General features: G+C 37.1%; 1 protein-coding gene across 1 annotated transcript in view; it reads right to left on the reverse strand.

The window, feature by feature from the left end:
• Positions 1-25,911, reverse strand: part of CENPP (centromere protein P) — a 234,864-nt gene that overhangs the window by 180,757 nt on the left and 28,196 nt on the right. The window contains exon 4 of the mRNA XM_032636179.1: positions 16,572-16,660. Within this exon, the coding sequence (XP_032492070.1) occupies positions 16,572-16,660 (89 nt within the window). The remainder of the gene's footprint in view (positions 1-16,571; positions 16,661-25,911) is intronic.

Raw genomic sequence — 25,911 nt, forward strand, 5'->3', positions numbered from 1 at the left:
ATTTTCAACAAGAGTGCCAAAACCATTCAATGGGGGTAAGAATAGTCTCTTCAAAAACTGGTACTGGGACAACCAGATATCCAAATGCTAAAGAATGATGTGGCACCCTTACTTTGCACCACATGCTCTAAACTCTAAATGGATCAATGACCAAAATATAAAAGCTAAAACTTTAAATTCTCAGAAGAAAACACAGAGGCAAATATCGACCTTAGATTTGGCTGTGGTTTCTCAAATGACAATAAAATCATGAACATCAAAATAAAATATAGATAACGTAGACATCATAAAAAGATCTCACATGCTGCGGAGCAGCTAAGCCCGTGCACCACAGCTACTGAGCCTGCACTCTAGAGCCCACGAGCCACAACAAATGAGCCCATGTGCCACAACTACTGAAGCCTGCACACCTAGAGCCTGTGCTCTGCAACAAGAGAAGCCACCTCAATGAGAAGCCCGCACACTGCAACAAAGTGTAGCCCCCCTCACCGCAACTACAGAAAGTCCACGTGCAGCAACGAAAACCCAATGCAGCTAAAAAAAAAAAAAAAACCTCATCAGAAGTGTTCCATAGCAGAATGGAAATGGCAGGGGAAAGAAACTTAAAGATAGACCAATAGAAATTATTCATACCAACAGAGAGAAAAAAGATTGGGGGAAAAAAAGGTAAGAGATTCTCAGAGTTGTGAAATAATAACAAAAGGTTTAACCTTCATGTCATCAGCCTCAGAAGGAGAGGGGAAAGGGCCTGGGACTGAAAAAATATTTGAAGAAAAAAGGACTGAGTACTTCCTAAATTTGACTAAAAAAATATACCTACAGATTCCCAAAGATGTCTAAGCCCAGAGAAATGATGATCACATTTCTAAAAATGAAAGACAAAGAAAGTCCTTGAAAGCAGGCACAGAGAAATGAGGCATTACAAATAAGGGAACAATGGTTTGAATAACTGTCTATTTCTCATCAAAAACCATGGAGGCCAGAAGCAAGTGGCACAACATTTTTTAAGTGTTGAAAGAACAGAACTGTCAAACTAGAATTCTATATCCAGAAAGAAGCTTCCTCAAGAATGAGAGTAAAGACATTCTCACATGAAGAAAATTAAGAAAATTTGCTGCCAGAGCCATCATTCACTTAGTTTCCTTTAACTCTTTGAGCATATTTAAAACAGTTTCTTTGTCTAATAAATCCAAAGTCTGGGCTTCCTCAAGGACAGTTTCTATTGATTGATTACTTTTTTCCCTGTGCATGGGCCTTACTTTCTTATTTTGTTTTTCGTTCTGCCTGTTTTGTAATTTTTGTTGAAAACTGAACATTTTAAACACTATAGTGTGGCAATTCCTGGAATCTGATTTCCCCTCTCCCCAGGGTTTGCTGTTGTGCTTTTTGTTCCTTTTGTTGGTTTAGTGACTTTTCTGAACCAATCTGTAGAGTCTATTTTTTGTTGTGCGTGACTACGTAAGTCTCTGCTCAATTAGCTAATATTTGGACAGAGATTTACTTAAACACCTTGAATCCATGTCTCCAAGTCTTTGCCAAGGGGCTTTCTGTTGGGCATAGCTTCAATACTCAGCAAGGCAAAGCTTCCCTGGTGGCGCAATGGTTGGGAGTCCGCCTGCCGATACAGGGGACGCGGGTTCGTGCCCCGGTCTGGGAGGATCCCACATGCCGCAGAGCGGCTGGGTCCGTGAGCCATGGTCGCTGAGCCTGCGCATCCGGAGCCTGTGCTCCACAAAGGGAGAGGCCAGAACAGTGAGAGGCCCACGAACCGCAAACAAAACAAAACAAAACAAAACTCAGCAAGGCAAATGCCATCTCAGGTCTTTCCTGAGCATGCACACAACCCAGCCTTCTAGATTCCCAGGGATAGGTCAGAGATTTTTGAAGTCCCTAGCCATTGCATTCTATAGCTTTTCCTTTTAAGCTTTTTCATTAACCTATTAATTGCCCCAGCTGTTATCCACCGCCTCAGGCACCCATGAAGTTTAAAAATTGCCTCCAGGGCAACCCTGGCAGTCCAGTGGTTAGGACTCAGTGCTTTCACTGCTGGGGCCCAGGTTCGATCCCTGGTCAGGGAACTAAGATCCCACAAGCTTCATAGCGTGGACCAAAAAAAAAAAAAGCCTCCAAATATCTTCAACAAATTCTCCCAGAGAAAAGCCTTTCACACTAGATTAGTTCTGAGTCAGGTCAAATAAATACAGCCTTCAAAGTGAGATCTTCCAGGGAATAAAGAAACAGGTCAAACAATGACAACTTACTGGGAAATGTGGCTTTGAAGGAGTTTGAACCTATTCTGCTCCCACTGGTGGCTGCCAGGCTTGCTGGTTATCACCAGGATTACAGGCTTTTTGCTGTCAAGGCTAACACAGAGCTGGTAAAGGAGAGATAGGTATAGGGCATTTAAAAAACACAAAGCTCACTCTTGTTATCAAGATTCTGCCATTTTTCCTGAATAAATGCTCCCTGGATTGCTACAACCCTTTGGTTCATTTCTAGAATTCCAAAAAATTTGATTCTGACAGTTTTGGCCAGTTTTTTTGTTGCTTTTATGGAGGAGAGAATCTTCAAAGGTACTTACTCTGCTAGTTTCACTGACATCTATGCCTTGAATTTTAAAAGAACTCAGCCAGGGCTCTGTATTAATCATGTCTTTTATTTTCTGTATTCTGATGCTTTGACATCTGGGGCCTTGCTGACCCTGGAGAAACTGTGCCTCCCAAGGTTAGCCTATTCCTAGCGATAGTAAACAACTTGCTCCTGAATGCTTTTCTAACGTGATACAACCAGTCCAGAACCCATATCTCAACCACCTCCTTTATATTTGCTATTCCCGTATCCACTTGCTCAGGGCTAGGTACCAGAGGTATCTAGTGACAGCCCCTATGACCCACAGCCTCCTGAAATTATTCAAACTAGCCAACCTAAGCCTGCTCACACTGACTCACCTTTTCCTTACCTCAGAAACCACAGTAAAGGCTCTTGACCAGTTTCCCATTCTCCCTCTGTCTCCTGACCTACTCTAGTGCTTCTCCCTGTGGCCCCCAGTGGCATGATGTACCCCTCCCTCTTAGGAACCAGCTAAGTAACAAACTATCTTTTCAATGGTAATCATCTTCCTGATCTGTTGGCCTTACCATACTCAAATAATTTTTTTAAAAACCTATTAAAATAGGTTCCCATGCACTTATTACTAACTTTTAAACATTAGCCATGTAGTATATATGAGCATAGATGTTTATTTCACATGTAAGCTGTTGGTTCCTGTAGATAGCAAAAAGACTACCCCAGAACACATACACAGTAGTGGTGAGGTTTATTCTCTCCATACTTGGTCACTCAGTCAAATGGTCCTGTAACCATGAGTTAATAAACTCATTGGAACTGCTTCTCAGAGGGACCTCACCAAACTAGTCTTCGTGGAAGCTATAGTGATATTTCTATGAAGGTGACTAATTTGGTGCAGCTCTTCACTGAGTAAATGGCCCTCTGAAGCTGCTTTGAAGCTAATCTTGGTGAACTTATCAGAACTTGGGATAGTAAGTAACTTGTGGAAGTCAGTAAGGGGATTAATTGAATTGTGATTTTTGGAAAATGACCTAAATTGCCTCAGACATACGAAAAACGAGCATGTCTGCATAATAATCATTCAGCTTACCTGTACAATGACTAATCTGAGGAGTAGTTTTGTCCTAAATCCCTTCCAGTTATAGCTTTTTATGCTTTTCTGTGCTTTTTTTTTTTCTTCAAAAATAACAACAAAAATAGTGAAGAAAGCATCTGGCGTATAGAATTCATTCTCAAAGAATCCTTGTAACTCGATCAGTTGAGTATATTGTAAATAGTGGTGGGCATGTATTCTTACTGAAGGAGTTTAGGAATCTATGCCACAAGTAATATCACACAATAGGGAATCTGTAAGATGAAGTAATTCCATGTAGAGTGGGTGGCCCAGAGAAACAGTGCTTTGTAGATCCAGTTTTGCTGAGAAGCATTCCCCAAATATTGGCAATCACTCCATGTTGTAAAGGGGAGACCCAGCTCATGGATATTCTTCTAATAGCTCTATTATTCCAATTCCAATAAGTTCCATTATTTCTCAGAAATATTTTTATTCTTTGATTTGTTATTCTTCATATAAACTTTTGGAATGGGGCAGAAGCTTGCAAATACTTTTATCCAGTTCCTTCATTTTGCAGATAGAGCTCCACAGAGTTTAAATATCTTTCCTAATTCAGTGGTTAGTCATTAGTTTAAAGGAAAAAACCCAACGAAATGTGTTATATGAAGGTACACTGTCCTTGTTATCACATATTTGTGATTTCCACTAAGGATAAGATATGCACACTAAGTGATTATAATACAAGGCAAAATAGGATTCATTTTTAGAGAGTACCTAGAGTTGGTAACCAGCTGGGTACAATTAGGCAAGTTTAGCTCCCTAACTTACTCACAGTCACCCTCTCAGTGAGGTCTTCTCTGGCCATACTATTTAAAAATGGATACCTCTCCCTCATCCTGTACATTCTCTGTTTCCCATCCCACGTTATTTTCCCCCATACCATTTATCTCTATCTAATATATTATTCATTTTATATATCAGTTTATTTATTGCCTTTTCCTCTTCCTAGAAGATAAGTTTATGAGGGCAGAGATGTTTTGTTTTGTTCACTGCTACATACTAAGCACATACAATGTTTGCCATGTAATAGGTATGCACTTACATTCCCATAGCATTTATCCCATCATCATTTACCACACGTTATTGGTTTTGCTCACTTACTAGTTTGTCAGCTTCATGAAGTCAGAAACTATGTATCTTTTGTTCAATTATATTCTTAGAGACTAATACAGTACAAAGTACATAATATGCTTTCAACAGGCAAGTATTTATTTATTTTTAAATTTTCATCCTGGGGCAGGAGAGGTATATTTTAAGCCTGGAAAGTCTTTTTATCCCTGAATATAAGGAAGTGCTCAAAAATATGAAAAGAAGAGTAAAGAATTATAAACCTTTAAAAAAAGAACGAATGATACCATATCTATAGTAAATATATATGTACACATATACACATATATTGATACACAGGGGTGAAGGGAGATATATTTCTCAAGCACAAGGACTAATGCTTATTGAGAAATGTAAAGGGAAGTGCTGGAGTTGAAAAATCATCATTTTGCAACCACCACAGTAAAAAGTAGATCAGATATGAATCACCAGGGGTGCTAAATATAGGCAGAAATTTTAATGAAGAGTAGTATCTGCATGACCATAAAGTATCTCCCCATAGACTGTCTATTAGTTGTAAGGAAGGAAAAAAAGCAGTGATGATACAGTGGAGAATCACGCAACAGTTTGATTGATGATCAAAATTAACATCACCTGTAAGGGACAGTTATCTGAGAAGGACAAAACATCACCTATACAGTATTTTGCCTGAGAATACATAACAGTAATTGACGATGAGAAAAAAAATCAAAGACTAAATTAAAAACATTCTATGAGTGGCAGGGAGGGGGAGGTGGAAGAACTGTATTTTTTAAAGATGGCAAAGTCATAAAAGGCTCTAGAATTGCTCTAGATTAAAGAAATCTATAAGACATGACAACTAAATGCAATACTTGACTCTAGCCTGGATCACGCACTGCAGAGGAAAAGAAAATACAATAAAGGACATTATTAGATCAAATAACCAAATTGGAATATGGATGGCAAAGTAGATAAAAGTATTATATCAATGTCAATTTATGGAGTCAATCACAGTACTATAAGAGAATACCTCTACTCAGATTGCACACCAAAGCATCTAGGAGAACACAACCATGATATATGTATCAGGAAGAAAAACAGAAATGGTAAAAATCTGGGTAAATATAATAATCTATCACTCTTAAATTCTTTAAATTATGTATCATGGTTGAGGGTAAAAAAACCATAACTGTCTGATGAGGTTTTCAGTGCATACATATGAATGTAATTCATATAAAAGCTATAACATGAAGCAGGGAGAGAAAGGGATCTATACTGTTATAAGGATTCCCAGACTGTAAATGCAATGGTAAAGTATTAAATCTAAGTAGACTGTTAAAAGTTAGCTTATGCAGTTGAAATCCCTCCAGCAGCCAATAATAATAATAATATAATAATAATAATACTTTTTAATGTCTGACAGTGGAAATTACTCTCCAAAGAATATAGGTCCATAAAGAGCAGTAGTTACTTCATTAGAGTGTACAAGGCCAAAATGACAAGATGTTTTAATCTCCATTAAACAAGGGAACAAAAAATAAGCTCTTAATCATGTGATGAGGGAGTGAGCCAAGAAATAAATCTTAAAAACTACAATGGCCAAAGTTTAAACACACACGCACACTACAGACACCCAGAGAAAGAAAGAGAAAGAAAAAGACTGTTCTCTTACATAATTTTTTTAAAAGAACTGTATTTAAAAGTGGATTAAGTCACAATTCCTTCACCCCCATTCATATCTCCACAGTCTTCCATTATAGAAAGAAAGTGTGTGTGTGTGTGTATGTGTTTGTGAGAGACAGAGAGAGACAGTGTGTTTTTTTTTCTCTCTTTGTGTGTGTGTGTGTGTGTGTGTGTGTGTGTGTGTGTGTGTATCGGCTCTTAGAGCTGTAAGAGTGATTGCAATTTATCTATTTTCCCAAGCATAGTTCAAACTTCACTGGATGTAAAACAGATGTTATGGATTTCCTTCACAAAATGTTGGCAGTGGCACATTTCCAATGCAACTAGAGGAATCAAAAAAGTAACTCCAAATGTCTCTTTCTCAAGGATAAAGCAAAGCACAGAGAGAAATTTGGAATAACACTTTTAAACTTTTCTTTAAAAATTAAATTCCTAGGAATATTAGGTCTAAAATCAAATGATTATCAGAACTTAATTCACTAAAATATTATCAGTTACTCTCACACACTGCCAGTGGGGATGCAAAATGGTATGGTCACTCTGGTAAACAGTTTGGCAGTTTATTATAACTTTAAACATATTCTTATCATATGACCCAGCAACCTCACTTCCGGTTATTACCCTAGAGAAAAGAAAATTTACATTCACATAAAAAACTCTATTGAGCAGCACTATTCATAATCACCAAAACTGGAAATAACCTGAATGTCCTCCAATAGGTGAATGGATAAAAAAACTATTATACATAAAATGGAATACTACTCAGAAATGAAAAGATAGATGAATCTCAAAGGCATTATGCTAAGTAAAGAAGCCAATCTCAAAAGGTTACACACTGTGTGATTTCATTTATTTGACATTTCATAAAGGAAAAATTCTAGTAATGAAGATCAGAGCAAGTATTGCTGTGGGTTAAGAGTGGGGAGAGGGTATAAGGGCTTTTTGGCATTGATGGAACTGTTTAATACCCTGATTGTACTCGTGAGTACACAGAAACGATCTAATCAGCATAACACAGAAGGAAAAAACTGAATTAAATGAACGGAGCCACAGGGACATGTAGGACACTACCAACGATTTTACATTCATGTCATCAGAGACCCACAAGCAAAGAAGAAAAAGTGCTGAGTGAAAAATATATTTGGAGAAATAATGGCTGAAAACCAAATTAGGTAAAAAGACATAAACTTACAAATTTAAGGAACTCAGAAAACCCTAGGGAGAATAAACTCAGAGAAATCCATGCTTAAACACATCATAATCGAACTACTGAAAATTAAAGAAAAAGAAAACTTCCTCAATCAGTAGAGGAAAACAGACACATATCATATAGAAGAACAAGGATTCCAAGACAGTGGATTTCTCAACAGAAACAATGGAGGCCAGAAGGAAGTAAAACAACATTTTTAAAGAACTGTCACCCAGAATTCAATATCCAGTGAAAATACCCAAACACATGGAGGCTAAACAATATGTTACCAAATAACCAAGAGATCACTGTAGAAATCAAAGAGGAAGACAAAAAATACCTAGAGACAAATTACAACGAAAACAAGATGATATAAAACCTATGGGATGCAGCAAAAGCAGTTCTAAGAGGGAAGTTTATAGCAATACAAGCCTACCTCACGAAACAAGGAAAATCTCAAATAAACAACCTGATCTTACACCTAAAGGAACTACAGAAAGAAGAACAAACAAAACCCAAAGTTAGTAGAAGGAAAGAAATCATAAAGATCAGAGCAGAAATAAATAAAATAGAAACAAAGAAAACAATAGCAAAGATCAATAAAATAAAAGCTGGTTCTTTGAGAAGATAAGCAAAATTGATAAACCTTTAGCCAGACACATCAAAAAGAGGGAGAGGACTCAAATCAATAAAATTAGAAATGAAAAAGGAGAAGTTACAACAGACATGGCAGAAATACAAAGCATCCTATGAGACTACTACAAGCAACTCTATGCCAATAAAATGGACAACCTGGAAGAAATGGACAAATTCTTAGAAAGCTATAACCTTCCAACACTGAACCAGAAAGAAACAGAAAATATGAACAGACCAATCACAAGTGATGAAATTGAAACTGTGATTTAAAATCTTCCAACAAACAAAAGTCCAGGACCAGATGGCTTCACAGGTGAAGTGTATCAAATATTTAGAGAAGAGCTACCACCCATTCTTCTCAAACTCTTCCAAAAAATTGCAGAGGAAGGAACACTGCCAAACTCATTCGATGAGGCCACCATCACCCTGATACCAAAACCAGAAAAAGATACTACAAAAAACAGAAAATTACAGACCAGTATCACTGATGAATATAGATGCAAAAACCCTCAACAAAATACTAGCAAACAGAATCCAACAACACATTAAAAGGATCATACAGCATGATCAAGTGGGATTTATTCCAGGGATGCAAGGATTCTTCAATATATGCAAATCAATCAATGTGATACATCATATCAACAAACTGAAGAATAAAAACCACATGATCATCTCAATAGATGCAGAAAAAGCTTTTGACAAAATTCAACACCCATTTATGGTAAAAACTCTCCAGAAAGTGGAAATAGAGGGAACCTACCTCAACATAATAAAGGCCATATACAACAAACCCACAGCAAACATCATTCTCAATTGTGAAAAACTGAAAGCATTTCCTCTAAAGCCACAGCAATCAGAGAAGAAAAAGAAATAAAAGGAATACAAATTGGAAAAGAAGAAGTAAAACTGTCACTGTTTGCAGATGACATGATACTATACATAGAGAATCCTAAAGATGGCACCAGAAAACTACTAGAGCTAATCAATGAATTTGGGAAAGTTGCAGGATACAAAATTAATGCACAGAAATCTCTGGCATTCCTATACACTAATGATGAAAAGTCTGAAAGAGAAATTAAGGAAACACCCCCATTTACCACTGCAATAAAAAGAATAAAATACCTAGGGAGACAAAAGGCCTGTATGCAGAAAAGTATTAAGACACTGATGAAAGAAATTAAAGACAATACAAATGGAGAGATATACCATTCTTGGATTGGAAGAATCAATATTGTGAAAATGACTCTACTACCTAAAGCAATCTACAGATTCAATGCAATCCCTATCAAATTACCAATGGCATTTTTTTTACAGAACTAGAACAAAAAATCTTAAAATTTGTATGGAGACACAAAAGACCCCAAATAGCCAAAGAAGTCTTGAGGGACAAAAAAGGAGCTGGAGGAATCAGACTCCCTGACTTCAGACTATACTTCAAAGATACAGTAATCAAGACAATATGTTACTGGCATAAAAACAGACATATAGATCAATGGAACAGGATAGAAACCCAGAGATAAACCCACGCACCTATGGTCAACTAATCTATGACAAAGGAGGCAAGGATATACAATGGAGAAAAGACAGTTTCTTCAATAAGTGGTGCTGGGAAAACTGGACAGGTACATCTAAAATAAAGAAATTAGAACACTCCCTAACACCATAAACAAAAGTAAACTCAAAATTGATTAGAGACCTAAATTTAAGACTGGACACTATAAAACTCTTAGAGGAAAACATAGGGAGAACATGTTTGACATAAATCACAGCAAGATCTTTTTTGATTCACCTCCTAGAGTAATGGAAATAAAAACAAAAATAAACAAATGGGACCTAATGAAACTTAAAAGCTTTTGCAAAGCACAGGAAACTACAAACAAGGTGAAGAGACAACCCTTAGAATGGGAGAAAATATTTGCAAACGAATCAACGGACAAAGGATTAATCTCCAAAATATATAAGCAGCTCACGCAGCTCAATATTAAAAAAAACAAACAACCCAATCCAAAAATGGGCAGAAGACCTAAATAGACATTTCTGCAAAGAAGACATACAGATGGCCAAGAAGCACATGAGAAGCTGCTCAACATCACTAATTATTAGAGAAATGCAAATCAAAACTAAAATGAGGTGTCACCTCACACCACTTAGAATGGGCATCATCAGAAAATCTACAAACAATAAATGCTGGAGAGGGTGTGGAGAAAAGGGAACCCTCTTGCACTGTTGGTGGCAATGTAAATTGATACAGCCACTATGGAGAACAGTATGGAGGTTCCTCAAAAAACTAAAAATAGAATTACCATATGATCCAGCAATCCCACTACTGGGCATATACCCAGAGAAATCCATAATTCAAAAAGACACATGCACCCCAATGTTCATTGCAGCACTATTTACAATAGCCAGGTCATGGAAGCAACCTAAATGCCCATCGACAGACGATTGGATAAAGAAGATGTGGTACATATATACAATGGAATAGTACTCAGCCATAAAAAGGAACAAAACTGGGTCATTTGTTGAGACGTGGATGGATCTAGAGACTGCCATACAGAGAGAAGTAAGTCAGAAAGAGAAAAACAAATACCGTATATTAATGCATATATGTGGAACCTAGAAAAATGGTACAGATGAACTGGTCTGTTGGGCAGAAATTGAGACACAGAAACAAACACGGACACCAAGCGGGGAAAGCGGCAGGGTGGTGGGGGTGGGGGTGTGATGAACTGGGAGATTGGGTTTGACATATATACACTCATGTGTATAAAACTGATGACTAATAAGAACCTGTTGTATAAAAAAATTAAATTAAATTAAAAAATTGTTTTAAAAACGAAAGAGAAATACCATTTGATATCACTTATATGTGGAATCTAAAAAATGGCACAAATGAACCCATCTACAAAACAGAAACAGAGTCATAGACATAGAAAACAGACTTGTAGTTGCCAAGGGGGAGGGGGAGAGGGAAAGGGATGGACTGGGAGTTTGGGGTTGGTAGATGCAAACTATTATATTTAGAATGGATAAGCAAGGTCCTAATGGATAGGACAAGGAACTGTATTCAATATCTTGTGATAAATCATAATGGAAAAGAATATAAGAAAAGAATATCTATATGTGTATTACTGAGTCACTTTGCTGTACAGCACAGATTGGCACAACATTGTAAATCAACTATACTTCAGTAAAAAAAAAGACAATGGATAGGGGTTTAAGAGCAGATTATGGGAGACTGGGACTGACATATACACACTACTATATATAAAATAGATAACCAATTAGGACCTACTTTATAGCACAGGGAACCCTACTCAATACTCTGTAATGGCCTGTATGGGAAAAGAATCTAAAGAGAGAGATGATATATGTATATGTATAACTGATTAACTTTGCTGTACACCTGAAACTAACACAACGTTGTAAATCAACTATACTCCAATAAAAATTTAAAAAAAATTTTTTTTAAAGAGCAGATTAGTCAGAAAATGAAGAAATAATTACTGAACTGAAATACAGATCTGAAGAACAATCAGGAATAAGCACAAAGATATGAAGAGATAGAAAATATAAAGAAAGGGTAAGATGGATACAGAAGATGAAAAAATAATATGCCCCAAATTCCAGAATGAGAATCAAAGAAAACCAAGATAGAGTTCCACTTCTACTTAAGATGTAAAAATCTGCAGAGAAGGTCACTCTCAATCTAACATCCTGGAAAATCTGAATAATCTATAAAATCATAAACTTTCTTGAGCCCATCAAAGACCTGAGGTTACAAGGCAATCAAATAAATTAAAATTTTTCTCCCTCTAAGGAGAAACAAGACACATAAACTATTCACTTTTGGTTAAACATAGGGGAGGGAAGCAGTTACCATACAAGTGGATAACAAGAAATCAGCTAAAATTTCAACAAATTCTTGAAGGACAAATGTGGGGTGGATGTCATTTTGGAACAGATGGGAACCCCACACACAAAGGGACTCCACCAGAAAGATCATGGCAGGAGCCCAGAGAGAGCTCGCCTCAGTGGCACAGGCACAAAGAGGTGATCAGCTGCTGCTGGGGTACAAAATGAAGCCAGAACTTCTCTTTGGTAGGAAGCAAAAACCCTAAGCTGCTAAAGAAGCAGCAGCAAAGCAGTGAAAGAAAAAAAAAAAACCTTGCCTCCAAGGGAGGAGTAAAAGTCAAACCCATATGATTCTGGGAGAGGGGCAGAAAACACTCCTGCTACCAAGAGAGAGATCCATTGCTTTGGAAAAAGGAGCAGAAGCTTAAATCCCTCTGTTGCACGGGAGGGATACAAAACCCTTTGGGTGTATGATCCTACACCAAAAGCAAGCATAACCCTGGGGTGTGGGGGGAGGGGCAAGGAACTCTCTCCCCGCAAGATCAACACCAGACCCAGGCTGAGTTTGGCTGCACTGGGGAGGAGGAGCACAAAAACTGGTGTTCTCAACCCCTGAGGTGCAGGTCTACAGGACCTGCCCAATACTAAGGATGGACCATGGAACACAGATCTCCCTTTGTTCCCACCATGAGCCTAGCACCAAGAAACAGGCATCACCACCTACTGCTGAGGGAGTGTCAAGTGCAGGGAGAAACATTCCCCACTGAGATGCAGATATACAGGGACTACTAAAAGTTGAGAGTGAAGCTGGAACACTGATGAAAACCCTCCAGCTCCCCAAACCCTATTCTAAGCATAAGGAAGAACTGAATTTGAAGTTGAGTTTGAATTCACTGCTGGAAGAATTTGAAGCCTTTGGTGCTTAAAAATAATGAAAGAAACAAAAATCCCAAACCCAGCTCAACTGCTAACTACCCTGAATTAAACCCCATACTAAGAGCCCGATAAAAGAAATGTACCCATTTCTGGGCATAACTACTATTTGTTTCAGACTCTACTGTTTTCCACAGACAATGCCCATCAGTCAATAAAAAATTATGGAACACAAAAATTCAAGAAAAAACAAACTATTGTAGACTAATCACCAGAATTGAACTCAATGATGACTCAAATGTTGGTAATATCAGATATGGGCTTTAAAATAACTATGATTGGGCTTCCCTGGTGGCGCAGTGGTTAAGAATCTGCCTGCCAATGCAGGGGACGCGGGTTCGAGCCCTGCTCCGGGAAGATCCCACGTGCCGTGGAGCAAATACGCCTGTGTGCCACAACTACTGAGCCTCCGCTCTAGAGCCCGGGAACCACAACTACTGAAGCCCGCACGCCTAGAGCCCGTGCTCCGCAACAGGAGAAGCCACCGCAATGAGAAGGCCGCGCACCGCAACGAAGAGTAGCCCCCACTCGCCGCAACTAAAGAAAGCCCGCACGGAACAATGAAGACCCAACACAGCCAAAAATAAGTAAATAAATAAACAAACAAATAAATAAATTTAAAATGAAATAAAATAACTATGATTAAAAATCAGAGACAAATAAGAATGGTGGGGCTGGGCAGAGAAGGAAATGGGGACCTACTGTTTAATGGGTATGGATTTTCAGTTCTATACGATGAAAAGAGTCGTGGAGATGGATGGTAGTGTTGGTTGTACAACATTATGAATGTATTTAATACCAATGAACTGTACATTTAAAAATGGTTAAAAAGGTAATATATATTATATATATTAATATATAATGTTATAGTGTTACACACACAAGTGCTTGCAAAACTGGTAAAATCTGCAAAAGCTCTCTGGATTTTACTAATATCAAATTTCTGGTTTTGATAGTATACTATAATTATGCAAGATGTTATCACTCTCAGAGGCTGGATGAAGTGATCTCCTTGTATATTGTTTTTATTGCAACTTCTTGTGAGTCTCTAATTATTTCCAAATTGAAAGTTTAAAATGTGTAAGAATAGATGAAATAAGATTGGAAAAATACTGATAACTGTTGAAGGTGCCTAATGGGTAGCTACAGGTTAATTATGCTATTATTTTTACATATCCATGTATCCCCCCACTTTTCAAAAGTTTGATTCACACCACTTCACTTTTACCAAAGACCTACATTATTACCTCTTTTTGCTAATCGAAAGAAATCTGATGGAAGAATTTTCACTTTTACGAAAAAAGGCAAAAAATGAAAATAACATTCAGGGTTTGTTTTGGAGCGAGCCATCATAAAGACAACATGCACCCTGAGCAGTGAAGTGGCACCACCAAGCTCCTTCCCCAGAAACTACACTCAGCATCTCAGCATCAAGCCACCATAGCTTTGAAATGTGTCTGTGAGCATTTGTGCTGTATCTTGATTTATTTTGTACATCTGTTAGCAAAATGTGTCCTGAGGTAACTGCTTCTTCACTTTACACCATTTTGGCTTACAAAAGGTTTCATAGGAATGCTCTATTTTCAGATGTGGGAGAACCTATATTTAAAATTTTCCATAATAAAACATTAAAGAAAAAAATAACTATGATTAATAAGTTAAAAGATCTAGTGAAAAAAGGTAGACAACATTCATGAAGAAATGGGGAATTTCAGCAGAGAGATAAAAATTAAGAATCAAATGAAAACACTAGAAATAAAAAAACATTACTTTAGAGATGAAGAATTTCTTTAATGGGCTCATTGGCAGAATGGACTTCAGCTGAGGAAAGAATCTGTGAACTTTAAGATACGGTAATAGAAATTATCCAAAATGAAATGCAAAGAAAAAAAGAGTGCAAGAAATAGAACAGAGCATCCAAACACTGAGACAATATATCAAATGTTCTAACATATGGCTAATCAGAGTTGGAGAAGAAGAAAGAGAACAGGACAGAAAAAGTATCTGAAATGATGTGGTTGAGAATTTTCACATAAACACACCTTAGAAATAGCACGAACTGTCAAAAAACAGTATTAATAGAAACGTTTGAAAGCAGCCCAAAAAATGCATGCACAGACAAAAACAATATAGCAGACTTCTTTTCACAACCCATGTACTCCAGTAAACACTGAAAGGATTGCTTTAAAAAAGCAAACTGAAAGAAAAAGTGTCAATACAATTGTCAATGGTCAACAACACATTCCTGGTTTTCCTCCCATCTCTCAGTTTTCTAATTTCTTTGCATGATCCTTTAATTCTATTCAGCAGGACATTTTAGAATTCCTCAAGGTTCAGTGGCAGCCTTTTTCCTATTTTCACTCTATATTCTCTCCATAGGCAGTCTCATTCCTGCTCAAAGTTTTAACTTTACCCACTGGCAGATAACCCCAGTGTTTATATCTCCTACCTACACCTCTTCTTAGCTTCCTACTTCTTATTTTTACTTCAGTGTTTCAAAGGCCCTTAAGTTCAACATGTCCAAACTGAAGTCACCAACTCATCTGACATGGTCTTCTTCCAACTTTTCCTATCTCAACAAATGCAATCACCATCACCAAGGAGTTAGCACCTGTCATGACTCCTGACTCCTCTTATTTAACCAACACCATGCCTATTCAATTGTACTTCCTAAATATCCCCCAAATCCATTCAGCCTTCTATCTCAACCACCATTATTCTAGTCCAAACTACAAACTTCTGTTTCCCTGAACTGTTTTATAGGCTAGTCACTGACCCTCCTGTATCCAATTTTGCACCCCTTAAATCCCTTCTCCCTGCAACATCAAAAATAATTCTTTCCAGGATGTCACACTTCTGCCTTCCTTAGGCTCTCCTTAAAATCTTTCAATAGCTTCACACTGGTCTTAGGACTACGGTCAAACTCCTTATACCAAAATCCATAGTGTGGACCTTACATACGTTGCTAACCACATCTTATACCATTCTCCCCTGCTCTTGCCCTCTCCAGACACTCTGGCCTCCTGTCCCCCCACCAGCACAGTGCCTGTGTATAAGCTATCCTATCTAGGACCTCTTTTGTTAGTGTATGCCTGCTCATTTATCAGATATCAGCTCAAGTTTCAGGAAATTATTCTATGTTCTCCCTGAAAGTCAAATTCCTGATACATGCTTCAACAGCACTGTGCAACTCTTATTTGTAGCATTTGCCACAATGATAATTTTAGATTTATTTCTGCAATTATTTAATATAACTTCACTCTAGGCTATAAATTCCGTGAGGATCAAGGATTATATCTGGTTTTGCTTACATTTTATTTTAATGCCTAGTACATGGTGAATGTACAATAAATTTTAATTGAGTGAATGAGAGACATAGAAAATATAGGCTTAAATATAAGCCACAATAATGGTGTTATGCTTTCAGAGATATTTTGATATTTACTTATCAAGAAAAAAGAACAGGTAAACTTAAAATTGTAAACTGAAAGAAATTCCTAAGAAAAGAAAAGTAAAATATCTTACCTAGACACAAATTCACTTAATTCTGAATATTCGGTGGGTTCCATTATTATGCTGAGGTCAGTAATAACAGAAGATAAACTCTCCTCATTCTAAAACAGGAACAAAAAAACTTTTTTGTATCAAAGCACAGTCAACTTTTAAATAAAATTAAGAGACAAAACTACTTTCAAAATATGCAAAATGAAATGTCACCAAGTAATAGGAAAAAGTAACCAAGAAAAAGTACGGCAAATATGGGTTACTTCTTAAAAAAATTTTTATTGGAGTGTAGTTGATTTACAATGTTGTGTTAGTTTCAGGTGTACAGCAAAGTGAATCAGTTATACATATATAGATATGCACTCTTTTTTAGATTCTTTTCCCATATAGGTCATTACAGAGTATTGAGTAGAGTTCCCTGTGCTAAATGTCCTTATTAGTTATCTATTTTATATATAGTAGTCTGTATATGTCAATCCCAATCTCCCAATTTATCTCTCCCCTCCCCTTTACCCCCAGTGACCGTAAGTTTGTTTTTTACTTCTGTGACTCTATTTCTGTTTTGTAAATAAGTTCATTTGTACCATTTTTTTAGATTTCACATATAAATAATATCATATGATATTTACCTTTCTCTGTCTGACTTACTTCACTTAGTATGACAATCTCTAGGTCCATCCATGTTGCTGCAAATGGCATTATTTCATTCTTTTTTTTATGGCTGAGTAATATTCCATTGTATATACATACCACATCTTTATCCATTCCTCTGTTGATGGACATTTAGGTTGCTTCCATGTCTTGGCTATTGTAAATAGTGCTGCAAAGAACACTGGGGTACATATATCTTTTTGAATTATGGTTTCCTCCAGATATATAACCAGGAGTGGGATTGTTGGATCATATGGTAGCTCTATTTTTAGTTTTTTAAGAAACCTCCAAACTGTTCTCCATAATGGTTGTACCAATTTATATTCCCACCAACAGTGTAGGACGTTTCCCTTTTCTCCACACCCTCTCCAGCATTTATTGTTTGTAGATTTTTTGATGATTGCCATTCTGACTGCTGTGAGGTGATATCTAAATAGTTTTGATTTGCATTTCTCTAATAGTGATGTTGAGCATCTTTTCATGTGCCTTTTGGCCACCTGTATGTCTTCTTTGGAGAAATGTCTATTTAGATCTTCTGGTCATTTTTTGATTGGGTTGTTTATTTTTTGATATTGAGCTGCTTGAGCTGTTTGTACATTTTGGAGATTAATCCCTTGTCAGTCAGTTCGTTAGCAAATATTTTCTCCCATTCTCTGGGTTGTCTTTTTGTTTTGTTTATGGTTTCCTTTGCTGTGCAAATGGGTTACTTCTTAAAAGAGTGAAATCAGATCCTCACTCCATACCAAAAACCAAAATGAACTCCAAGTGAATTACTTACTTAAATGTTAACACTGAAACCATAAAGTATTAGGAGGGAATATAGACATGCAACTGATTACTGAATGAGAAAGAACTTTCTAAGCAAACAATAACAACAAAAAAGCAAATACGATTACATAAAAACACAAACTATCAATACAAAATGGCTTTATAACTAAAAGAAAAGAAATAAACAGGAAAATTTGTACTATAAAAATGACAAGGAGATATGAAAACTTAAAAGAAAAAGGCACATAACATGCACTAAAAACTCAGAGGTAAAAGACAAGTTACATGGAAAAAAATGTTTGCTCTGACAAGTAATAAGATAAATGTAAATTAAAACAATGAGACGACACTTTTACCTATAACATTGTTTTGACAATGCATCACTTAAAATGTTTATATTCTCTGTCTAAGCAATTTGAATTCTATGAATATATCATAAAGAAATGAAGACAAAGGCTAACAGCTTCTTATTATAAAAAGCCAAAAACAAGTCTATATTCAATAATGGGGATTGTTAAATAAACTGTTAAGTACTTTGATCTGCAAAATCCAGGTTTTCTCCTTTACTCTAGTAAATTTTCTTCTATTATATATTTACCTATAATTTCTCTTTCATTTTTTGTTTTTGGAAAAATCATATGAATCTTCATTGTCTTCCAGATTTTTCTTCTTTTCAATTGCACTTGTAGGTGATTTTTCTCAAGCCTATCCTCCATATTCTACTCCTAACTACTTCTAATTTATTTTTCAGCACTATAATCATTTTATTCTTCCTTTCTTTCTCCCAGCTCTCTCCCCCTCTTATTCAATTTTCTTTGAATGCTTTCACTTGAGAGTGCAGTTATAATATAGCATGTTCTTTTATTTCCTGGATTAATTATTTCAAAGAGAATTTATCTACATTTTCTAATTCCTTTCATGGCAAGGTTTCTAAATGATGACTAACAAATTCTGTACCATTTTTATGTTCTGTACTCTGTGGATCTTTTTTGTTAACAGGAGTAGATCTAGCAATTTCTTCTATTTCCTAAGGATATAGAGTGAGTGGATAATGCTTGACTGTTTACCATTTGTCTGGGTAATATCTGACTTGTCTTTCTGTATTTTCAGCTGCTGGAGAAATGGATATTAATGGCTTATAATCACTGTTTAGTTTTTTCCGCTGCTCAAGAATATAGTGGGAATTGTTAGGAGCAGCTGTAGTCAAAGTAGACTGTTTGTGGGCATCTACCACCATATCTCATCAAAAAAAAAATTCCAGGGCTTCCCTAGTGGCGCAGTGGTTGAGAGTCCGCCTGCTGATGCATGGGACGCGGGTTCGTGCCCCGGTCCGGGAAGATCCCACATGCTGTGGAGCAGCTGGGCCCGTGAGCCATGGCCACAGAGCCTGTGTGTCCGGAGCCTGTGCTCCACAACGGGAGAGGCCACAACAGTGAGAGGGCTGTGTACCGTAAAAAAAAAAAAAAAAAACCAAACCAAAACAAAACAAAAACACAACAAATCCCAGAACATTCAAACAACTCAATAATGAAAAGACAAATAACCCAATTAAAAACTGGGCAATGGATCTCAACAGACATTTCATCAAAGATGATATACAAATGGCCAATAAGCTTATGAAAAGATGCTCAACATACTAATCATAATCTGGTACTTCCATCTGACCAGTAATTCTCTACCTAGATTTATATAAGAAAAATGAAAACATACGTTCACTTAAAAACTTATACATGAATATCTTCAGAAATGTTATCCATAACAGCCAAAAGGTGAAAACAAGCAAAATGTTTCTCAGCTGACGAATGAATAAACAAAATGTGATAGATCTTCACAATGCAACCAAAAAAAAAAAATTTAAAAAAGAAGTAAAAAAAAAAAAAAAAAGAATGAAGTAATGATATATGCTACAACATGAATGAACCCCGAAAACATTGTGCTAAGTGAAAGAAACCAGTCAAAAAATTTGTAATCATACAAATTATATGATTCCATTTCTATGAAATGCCGAGAATAGGCAAATCCATAGAGATAGAAGATAGATGAGTCAGGTCTGGGCAGAAGAAAGGCAAATGAGGGGTGATAAAGAGCATGGGGTTTCTCTTTTTTTTTTTTGCGGTACGCGGGCCTCTCACTGTTGTGGCCTCTCCTGTTGCGGAGCACAGGCTCTGGACGCGCAGGCTCAGTGGCCATGGCTCACGGGCCCAGCCGCTCCACGGCATGTGGGATCTTCCCTGACCGGGGCACGAACCCGTGTCCCCTGCATCGGCAGGCGGACTCTCAACCACTGCACCACCAGGGAAGCCCTGGGGTTTCTCTGTGACGTGATAAAAAAGTTCTAAAATTGATGTGGTGATGGTTGCACAAAGCTGAATAAATTAAAAACTGATGAATGTATACTTTTAATGGGTGAATTATATGGTATGTGAACTACATCTCAATAGAGCTGTTATAACAAAAAAAGCGGGGGGGAGAAAAAAAATCTCAGAGAAATGCCTTGTCTTTTGTTTGAGTATGTGTAAGTGTTTTGGATTTTGGCCTTATACCCATTCGAATAGGCAAAGTATCCTGTCAGCATAAAGCCTATGATTTACTGGCCCCTCCATTTTTTATTCATTCATTCATTCATTTATTTTTGATGTGTTGTGAATTCTTCAATATATTTTTTCTCCATCTCTCTCCTTGCCAGTCATACTGCTAACGAGGTCAACCCACCCCAGTTGGCAAACAAGGGAAGGACCTTGTAAACAACCTGGCCTCAAAGACCCTGCATGAGTCTCAGCAGCACATTCCTTTCTACCACAGTCAATTTAAGCCCGCATTTCTCATTCTTCTCTACAACTTAAGGATTTGGGGTAAAGACATTCAAGAAAAGGGTCCTGTAACTTCACAAAATACCCTACATCAGATTTCAGTGTTTTCTTTCATTTGGGTTTGAATGTCATCACATCAGGTAAATTTTCTCTGGAGCCTATGATATGGGACTGTATTCTTTTTTCTTTTTTTTGGATTGTATTCTTTTTAAAAAAACTTTTTTGAGATATAATTGACATATAACACTGTATTAGTTTCAGATGTACAAAATTATGATTACATATTTGTATATATTGTGAAATGATCACATAGTCAATATTCAACACCACACATAATTACAAAAATTGTTTCTTTGTGATGATCTGAAGATTTACTTTCTTAGCAACTTTCAAAAATGCAATAAAGTATTATTAACTATAGTTGCCATACTGTACATTAGATCCCCATGACTAATTTATTTTCTAACTGGAGGTCTGTACCTTTTGACCACCGTCACCCATTTCCCCCAACCCCCTCCCCTGGCAACCACCAATCTATCCTCTACATCTATAAGCTTGCTCTTCTTTTTGTTTATGCTGTTTCCTAGATTCCATATATAAGTGAGATCATACAGTACTTGTCTTTCTCTTTCTGAGTTCACTTAGCATAATGCCCTCAAGGTCCATCCATGTTGTCACAAATGGCAAGATTTCATTCATTTTATGGCTGAATAATATTCCATTTTATATACAGACCACATTTTCTTTATCCATTTGTCCATCGATGGACACTAAATTTGTTTCCATGTCTTGGTTATTGTAAATAATGCTGCAATGAACATGGGGGTGCATGTATCTTTTTGAGTTAGTGTTTTTGTTTCCTTTGAGTAAAATACCCAGAAGAATTGCTGGATCATGTAACAGTTATATTTTAACTTTCTGAGGAGCCTCCATATTGTTTTCCATAGTGGCTGCACCAATTTACATTGCAACCAACAGTGCACAAGAATTCCCATTTCCCTACATCCTCACCAACACTTGTTATTTCTTGTATTATTTACATTACACATTCTAACCGGTGTGAGGTTATAGCTAATTGTGGTTTTGATTTACATTTCCTCGATGCATAGTGTAATGTTGAACACGTTTGCACGTACCTGCTGGTCTTCTCTTTGTCTTCTCTGGAAAAATGTCTAATCAAATCCTCTGCCCATTTTTAATCAGATTGTTTTTTGCACTATTGACTTTTATGAGTTCTTTACATGTTTTGGATATAACACCGTATCAGACATGACTTGCAAATATTTTCTCCAATTCAGTCTTGTAATTTTGTTGATGGTTTCCTTTGCTGTGCAGAAACTTTTTAGGTTCATGTAGCTACTTGTTTATTTTTGCCTTTAGTGTCAAATCCAAAAAATCATCACCAGAATGATGTCAAGGGGCTTACCACCTATGTTTTTTTCTAGGAGTCTTATGGTCTCAGGTCTTACATTCAAATCTTTAATCCATTTGGAGTTAGGTTTTATGTATGATGTAAGAGTGGTCCAGTTTCATCCTTTTGCATGTGGCTAACCAGTTTTCCCAACACCATTTATGGAAGAGACTATCCTTTCCCCTTTCTATAATCTTGGCTATTTTGACATAAATTAATTGACCGTATATGCATGGGTTTATTTCTTCAGTTCTCTATTCTGTTCCATTGACATATGTATCCATTTTATGCCAACACAATATTGTTTAGACCACTATAGCTTTGTAATGTAGTTTGAAATCAAGATGCGTAATAGCTCCAGGTTTACTCTTCTTTCTCAAGATTGCTTAGAGGGACTTGGTGGCACAGTGGTTAAGAATCCGCCTGCCAGGGACTTCCCTGATGGCACAGTGGTTAAGAATCTGCCTGCTAATGCAGGAGACACAGGTTCGAGCCCTGGTCCGGGAAGATCCCACATGCTGCGGAGCAACTAAGCTCGTGCACCACAGCTACTGAGTCTGCGCTCTAGAGCCCCCAAACCACAACTACTGAGCCCGCATGCCACAACTACTGAAGCCTGTGCGCCTAGAGCCTGTGCTCTGCAACAAGAGAAGCCACCGCAATGAGAAGCCTGCGCACCGCAACGAAGAGTAGCCCCTGCTCGCCACAACTAGAGAAAGCCTGCACACAGCAACAAAGACCCAACACAGCCAAAAATAAATAAATAAATTTATAAAAAAAAAAAAAAAAAAAAACAATGAATCCGCCTGCCAATGCAGGGGACACGAGTTCAATCCCTGGTCCAGGAATATCCAACATGCCGTGGAGCAACTAAGCCCATGCGCTACAACTACTGAGCCTTCTCTCTAGAGACCGCGAGCCACAACTACTGAAGCCCGCACGCCTAGAGCCCATGCTCCACAACAAGAGAAGCCACCGCAATAAGAAGACTGCACACCACAACGAAGAGTAGCCCTTCCTCACCGCAACTAGAGAAAGCCCGCATGCAGCAACGAAGACCCAATGCAGCCACAAATAAATAAATAAATTTATTAAAAAAAAAAAAAGATTGCATTGGCTATTTGGGATCTTTTGTGGTTCCAAACAAATTTTAAGAGTTTCTTCTATTTCTGTGAAAAATATCGTTGGAATTTTGGTAGGGATTGCACTGAATCTGTAGATAACTTTCATCAGTATGGACATTTTAACAATATTAATTCTTCCTATCTATGAGCATGGAGTATCTTTCTACTTATTTGTGTTATAAACTTCTTTCATCAATGTCATAGTTTTCAGTGCACAGCCCTTTCACCTCCTTGGTTAAACTTATTTGTAGGTATTTTATTCTTTTTGATGCTACTGTAAATGAAACTGTTTTCTTAATTTCTCTGATAGTTTGTTATTAGGGTATAGAAATGCAACAGATTTATTGATTTTGTATTCTACAACTTAACTGAATTAGTTCATTTGTTCTAACAGTTTTTCTGGTTCAGTTTTTTTTTTTTGGTGGAGCCTTTAGGGTTTTCTATAAATAATAACATGTCATCTATGAACAGTGACAGTATGACTTCTTTCTTTCCAATTTGGATGCCTTTTATTTCTTTTTTTTAATCTAACTGATCTGGCTAAAACTTCCAACACTGTGTTGGATAAACACGGTAAGAGAGGGCACCCTTTGTCTTATTCTAGATATTACAGGAAAAGCTTTCAGCTTTTCACTATTGAGTATGAAGTTAGATGTGAGCTCATCATACATGTCCTTTATTATTTTGAGGTATATTCCCTCCATACCCACTTTTTTTAACATTTTATAATAACTTTATCTTTTTCTAACATCTTTATTGGAGTATAATTGCTTTACAATGTTGTGTTAGTTTCTGCTGTATAACAAAGTGAATCAGCTATACGTATACATATAACCTCATATCTCCTCCCTCTTGCGTCTCCCTCCTACCCTCCCTATCCCACCCCTCTACGTGGTCTCAAAGCATGGAGCTGATCTCCCTGTGCTATGCGGCTGCTTCCCACTAGCTATCTATTTATTTATTTTAATTTTTACTTTTTTAACATCTTTATTGGAATATAATTGCTTTACAATGTTGTGTTAGTTCCTGCTGCATAGCAAAGTGAATCAGCTATACATATACATATATCCCCATATTCCCTCCCTCTTGTCTCCCTCCCACCCTCCCTATCCCACCCCTCTAGGTGGTCACAAAGCATCAAGCTGATCTCCCTGTGCTATGCAGCTGCTTCCCACTAGCTATCTATTTTACATTTGGTAGTGTATATATGTCAGTGTCACTCTCACTTCATCCCAGCTTACCCTTCTCCCTCCCCATGTCCTCAAGTCCATTCTCTATGTCTGAGTCTTTATTCCTGTTCTGCCCCTAGGTTCGTCAGAACTTTTTTTTTTTTTAGATTCCATATATATGTGTTAGCATACGGTATTTGTTTTTCTCTTTCTGACTTACTTCACTCTGTATGACAGACTCTAGGTCCACCCACCTTACTACAAATAACTCAGTTTCGTTTCTTTTTATGGCTGAGTAATATTCCATCCATCTGTCAATGGACACTTAGGTTGCTTCCATGTCCTGGCTATTGTAAACAGTGCTGCAATGAATATTGTGGTACATGTGTCTCTTGGAATTATGGTTTTCTCAGGGTATATACCCAGTAGTGGGATTGCTGGGTCATATAGTAGTTCTATTTTTAGTTTTTAAAGGAACCTCCATACTGTTCTCCATAGTGGTTGTGTCAATTTACATTCCCACCAACAGTGCAAGAGGGTTCCCTTTTCTCCACACCCTCTCCAGCATTTATTGTTTGTAGATTTTTTGATGATGGCTATTCTGACCGGTGTGAGGTGATACCTCATGGTAGTTTTGATTTGCATTTCTCTTATAATTAGTGATGTTGAGCAACCTTTCATGTGTTTGTTGGCAATCTGTATATCTTCTTTGGAGGAATGTCTGTTTAGGTCTTCTGCCCATTTTTGGATTGGGTTGTTTTTTTGATATTGAGCTACATGAGGTGCTTGTATATTTTGGAGAGTAGTCCTTTGTCAGTTGCTTCGGTTGCAAATATTTTCTCCCATTCTGAGGGTTGTCTTTTCGTCTTGTTTATGATTTCCTTTTCTGTGCAAAAGCTTTTCTATACCCACTTTGTTGAGGTTATTACCATAAATCGTTGCTGAATTTTATCAAATGCTTTTTCTGCATTTATTGAGATAATCATATGATTTTTTATCCTTCTTTTTTGTTCATGTGGTGTAGCACATCGATTGATTTGCAAATGTTGAACCATCCTAGCATCCCTGGAATAAGTTCCACTTGATCATTGTGAATGATCCTTTTAATGTATTGCTGAATTTAGTTTGCTAATATTTTGTTGAAGATTTTTACATCTATGTTCACCAGGGATATTGGCTTATAATTTTTTTTCTGTGCCCTTGTCTGTTTGGGATATCAGAGTAAGCTGGCTTTCTAAAGTAAGTTCAGAAGTGTTCCTCCTCTTTTTGGAAGAGTTTGAGACGCACTGGTATTAATTCCTCTTTAAATGTTTGGTAGCAGTCATCAGTGAAGCCATCTGGTCCTGGATTTTAGTTGGGAGGTTTTAAATTACTGATTCAATCTCCCTATTAGTAACTGGCCTGTTCAGATTTTCTATTTCTTCCTGA

The sequence above is a fragment of the Phocoena sinus genome, chromosome 6, assembly GCF_008692025.1.
Source record: "Phocoena sinus isolate mPhoSin1 chromosome 6, mPhoSin1.pri, whole genome shotgun sequence".
Lineage (NCBI taxonomy): Eukaryota > Metazoa > Chordata > Mammalia > Artiodactyla > Phocoenidae > Phocoena > Phocoena sinus.